The 3,199-nt window shown below is 49.6% G+C and overlaps 1 protein-coding gene across 1 annotated transcript; it reads left to right on the top strand.

The window, feature by feature from the left end:
* The first annotated feature begins 1,642 nt into the window (after positions 1 to 1,642).
* LOC108306394 (glyceraldehyde-3-phosphate dehydrogenase-like) lies at positions 1,643 to 2,908 on the top strand. The gene has a single exon (XM_037739545.1). The coding sequence runs from the start codon at positions 1,692 to 1,694 to the stop codon at positions 2,640 to 2,642; it is 951 nt and encodes a 316-aa protein (XP_037595473.1). The 5' UTR covers positions 1,643 to 1,691; the 3' UTR covers positions 2,643 to 2,908.
* Positions 2,909 to 3,199: the final 291 nt, after the last annotated feature.

The following is a 3,199-nucleotide window of genomic DNA, read 5'->3' on the forward strand; positions in this document are numbered from 1 at the left end:
TGACCTTCAGATGGGGTCTCTGGATGGATGTCCTTTTTTGTTGATGTTAGTACTATTCCTTTCTGTTTGTTAGTTTTACTTCTGTGAAGCCCCTCTGCTGCAGGTTGCTGGAGTTTGCTGGAGGTCCACTCCAGACCCTGTTTGCCTAGGTATCACCAGCGGAGGCTGGAGAACAGCAAATGTTGCTGCGTGTTCCTTTCTCTGGAAGTTTCATCCCAGAAGGGCACCTGCCAACTGCTAGCCAAGCTCTCCTGTATGAAGTGTCTGTCAGCCCCTACAGGGAGGTATCTCCCAGTCAGGATACACAGGGTTCAGGGACCCACTTTAGGAGGCAGTCTGTCCCTTATCAGAGTTTGAACGCTGTGCTGGGAGATCTGCTGTGCTCTTCAGAGCTGTCAGGCATGGATATTTAAATCAGCTGAAACTGTGCCCACAACTGACCTTTTCCCCAGGTTCTCTGTCCCAGGGAGATGAGAGTTTTATCTATAAGTGCCTGAATGGGGCTGCTGCCTTTTTTTCAGGGATGCCTTGCCCAGAGAGGAGAGGCATTCTGGCTGCAGAGGCCTTGCTGAGTTGTGGTGGGCTCTGCCCAGTTCAGACTTCCTGGTGGTTTTGTTCACACTGTGAGGGCAAAACCACCTACTCAAGCCTCAGCAATGGTGGCTGCCCCTCCCCCAACTAAGCTTGGGCATCCCAGGTTGAGCTCAGACTGCTATGCTATCAGTGAGAATTTCAAGCCAGTGGATCTTAGCTTGCTGGGCTCTGTGAGTGTGGGATCTGCTAAGCTAGGCTACTTGGCTTCCTGGCTTCAGCCTCCTTTTCAGGGGAGTGAACGATTCTGTCTCACTGGCATTCCAGGTGCCATTGGGGTATGGAAAACAAACTCCTGCAGGTAGCTCAGTGTCTGCCCAAATGGCTGCCCAGTTTTGTGCTTGAAACCCAGGGCTCTGGTGGGGTAGGCACCAGAGGGAATCTCCTGGTCTGCAGGTTGCAAAGCCCATGGGAAAAGTGCAGTATTTGGGCTGGAGTGCATGGTACAGTCCCTAATGGCTTCCTTGGCTAGGATAGGGAGTTCCCTGACCCCTTGTGCTTCCTGGGTGAGGCAACGCACCACCCTGCTTCAGCTCACCCTCTGTGGGCTGCACCCACTGTCCATCCACTCCCAATGAAATGAACCAGGTACCTCAGTTGAAAATGCAGAAATCACCTGCCATCTGCATTGATCTCACTGGGAGCTGCAGGTTGGAGCTATTTCTTTTTGGCCATCTTGCCAGCAATCCTCATGTATAATTTTTATTTTGCTTTTCTTCATTTAACATTACAACGTAAGCATTTTCAAAGTTTAACTATATCATTCATAAACCCAAATCAGTGGTTATTTAGTAGTCTATTGTGTGGACATACCAAAATTCCATTCTCCTAAGAGGCAGTATTTTATGGTTGTTAAGAACACAGACTTTAGATTATTTCCTGGTTCTACCACCTTTTATCTGTATGACTTTGGACATTTTAATTTGGATATTTCAATTTCTCTATTTTAAAATAGAGAATATAGTACCCCTTTGTTGAAAGGATTAAATGAGTCAACACAGGAAAAATCCTTAGAATATTGCCTGATAGGCTCTCTGCGCCTCCTGTTCGCCGGAAAGCTGCATCTAGTCTCCCATCGCCAGCCACATCCCTGAGACACCATGGGGAAGGTGAAGGTCGGAGTTAACGGATTCGGTCGTATTGGGCGCCTGGTCACCAGGGCTGCTTTTAACTCTGGTAAAGTGGATATTGTCGCCATCAATGATCCCTTCATTGACCTCAACTACATGGTCTACATGTTCCAGTATGATTCCACCCACGGCAAATTCCATGGCACTGTCAAGGCTGAGAACGGGAAGCTTGTTATCAATGGCAATCCCATCACCATCTTCCAGGAGCAAGATCCTTCCAAAATCAAGTGGGGCGATGCTGGTGCTGAGTACGTGGTGGAGTCCACTGGCGTCTTCACCACCATGGAGAAGGCTGGGGCTCACTTGCAGGGGGGAGCCAAAAGGGTCATCATATCTGCCCCTTCTGCTGATGCCCCCATGTTCGTGATGGGCGTGAACCATGAGAAGTATGACAACAACCTCAAGATCGTCAGCAATGCCTCCTGCACCACCAACTGCTTAGCGCCCCTGGCCAAGGTCATCCATGACAACTTTGGTATCGTGGAAGGACTCATGACCACTGTCCACGCCATCACTGCCACCCAGAAGACCGTGGATGGACCCTCCGGGAAACTGTGGCGTGATGGCCGTGGGGCTCTCCAGAACATCATCCCTGCCTCTACTGGAGCTGCCAAGGCTGTGGGCAAGGTCATCCCTGAGCTGAATGGGAAGCTCACTGGCATGGCCTTCCGTGTCCCCACTGCCAACGTGTCAGTGGTGGACCTGACCTGCCGTCTGGAAAAACCTGCCAAATATGATGACATCAAGAAGGTGGTGAAGCAGGCGTCGGAGGGCCCCCTCAAGGGCATCCTGGGATACACTGAGCACCAGGTGGTATCCTCTGACTTCAACAGCGACACCCATTCTTCCACCTTTGATGCTGGGGCTGGCATTGCCCTCAACGACCACTTTGTCAAGCTCATTTCCTGGTATGACAATTAATTTGGCTACAGCAACAGGGTGGTGGACCTCATGTCCCACATGGCCTCCAAGGAGTAAGACCCCTGGACCACCAGCCCCAGCGAGAGCACGAGAGGAAGAGAGGCCCTCACTGCTGGGGAGTCCCTGCCACAGAGTCCCCCACCACACTGAATTGCCCCTCCTCACAGTTTCCATGCAGACCCCTTGAAGAGGGAGGGGCCTAGGGAGCCCCACCTTGTCGTGTACCATCAATAAAGCCCCCTGTGCTCAGCCAAAAAAAAAAAAAAGAATATTGCCTGATACAAAGTAAATGCTATTTATAAAAGGCTACTATTACTGTGAATTTTCCACTGATAAATATTTAGCTTAAATTCATTTCTCATCTAACAGATAATGCTATTATGAACATCTCTGTTTTTATAGATTTTTGTGAGACTATAGTTACTTCAAATAGAATTCAGGGAGTAGAGTTACTGAGTTAAATGTGTGTGTGTGTGTGTGTGTGTTTTGAGACTGAGTCTCACTTTTTCACTCAGGCTGGAGTACAGTGGCGCGATTTCGACTCACTGCAACCTCCG

Source organism: Cebus imitator, unplaced genomic scaffold (genome assembly GCF_001604975.1).
Source record: "Cebus imitator isolate Cc_AM_T3 unplaced genomic scaffold, Cebus_imitator-1.0 Scaffold71, whole genome shotgun sequence".
In the NCBI taxonomy this organism is placed as follows: Eukaryota; Metazoa; Chordata; class Mammalia; order Primates; family Cebidae; genus Cebus; species Cebus imitator.